This window comes from Antrostomus carolinensis, unplaced genomic scaffold, assembly GCF_000700745.2.
Source record: "Antrostomus carolinensis isolate BGI_N321 unplaced genomic scaffold, ASM70074v2 scaffold33788, whole genome shotgun sequence".
NCBI lineage: Eukaryota > Metazoa > Chordata > Aves > Caprimulgiformes > Caprimulgidae > Antrostomus > Antrostomus carolinensis.
The window spans coordinates 31,448-32,921 of NW_010334228.1; the positions used below are offsets into that span (position 1 = coordinate 31,448).

A 1,474-nucleotide genomic window follows, 5' to 3' on the forward strand; every position below is an offset into this window, starting at 1 on the left:
CTTAGATGGTATCAACTCTCAATTCTCCCTCTCATTTTAAGCAGAGTTTACCCAAACGAAACAGAGGGAAACCTTTCTAAGCCAGAGTAAGGAAGCAGAAAAAACAAACACATGGTTTAAATTTATATATTTATAATAAAAGGAAAAAAGTGTCCCCTTTCTCTTTCCAAGAAGCTGTGCCCGCAGCCCTGGCACTGATTGTTCATGTGCCACAGGTGGGGCTGCCATCAAGCACATGTGGGTGCAGCAGTGCAGAGGGACCTACCTTCCTCTCCTCCTTGGTGCTGGCAAGCTTGTTGGTGCCGCCGGCAGTGGCCGCAGCAGTCATCGTAACCCAGAGGACGGGGGTGGAAGGAGGCACTCAGGCAGTGGGTCGCTCCCCTTCCCGATGGGCTCTTTGCTGCTCCGCTGCTCCTCCGCTGTATTTATAACCCAGAATTAGCATGTGAAAGGGGACTTGCTTTGGCGGGACTTCTTTTCCCACACGAGGGGTCGAGCCCAGAGGTTTGTGGCCATCAATCAAAGCTGACAGGTCACTGCTTCTTTTCAATGACCATGCCAGCCCCCCCAAACAGCGACAGATGTCCAGCCTCCACCGCCAGGCTTTGGAGGGCTCCTTTGTTAGGGCAGAAGAGAAGGAAAATGGGCGCACTCTGAGCAGCTTGCACAGCTCCTCGCTCAATTTGCACAGATTCCCAGGGAGGGAAACAATAGCTGGGAAGCAGTTGAGTTACACCTGGGAAAATGCCTTCTACCCCTCTTTTTTGCCCTTTATCTCCTTGAAGCAATGCCACTTCTTACCTGCTAAACCCAAGCCCCAGCCATTTTACATCTTTGAATCAGTCTTTTAATTTAATAATGGAGCACTAGGAGTTCCTGTTCCCAGGAATTATTATTACAGGGTAATGATGATCAATTAAAAACTGTTGACAGCAGACGCCTGTAGGGACATTGTTTCCATCACAGAAATCCTCTAGGGAAAACACAGGATCTTTATTTACCTCTTGGGAACCCAAATTCTCTGTTGCACATGGCTGGGTGTAGGAAATATGAAACTCTTCTAGTTCTTCGCTGCAGTGTAGAATTTAATATTAAAATTAGAGTCCATTGCAGATGCAAATGAACTTAGAGGTAAGTTAGTTCTGTGGGATTTTTACTTCTTTGATTTTTTTTTCCCCTGTGCTGCAAGGAGGCTTGGGTGGCTTTGAGGGGAAGGGTGTTTTTCTGTTCACTGTTCTGAAATGCTAGTGCAGAAGCAGACGGGCCTTTGGAGGAGACTTGGCACAGGATGAGAATGCGCTTTTATGCTTCCTCACTTCTGCCTGGTCTGGGTTGGGGGGTATGAAGGCGTTTTTCATGACTGTGCTTTTCCTTTCTGACGGTTGCTTTGCTAATGAGCAGGATTTGGCAACGTCCTGTTGAGTCCCGCAGGTGAAGCCCTTTGGGTTGGTGTTGAATGTGTCACCTTATTGAA

General features: G+C 47.8%; 1 protein-coding gene across 1 annotated transcript in view; it reads right to left on the reverse strand.

The window, feature by feature from the left end:
- The window catches only part of LOC104529763 (transcription cofactor HES-6), a 1,778-nt gene extending 1,450 nt beyond the window's left edge, over positions 1-328 (reverse strand). Inside the window, exon 1 of the mRNA XM_010174160.1 lies at positions 266-328. Coding sequence (XP_010172462.1) covers positions 266-328 — 63 coding nt within the window. The remainder of the gene's footprint in view (positions 1-265) is intronic.
- Positions 329-1,474: the final 1,146 nt, after the last annotated feature.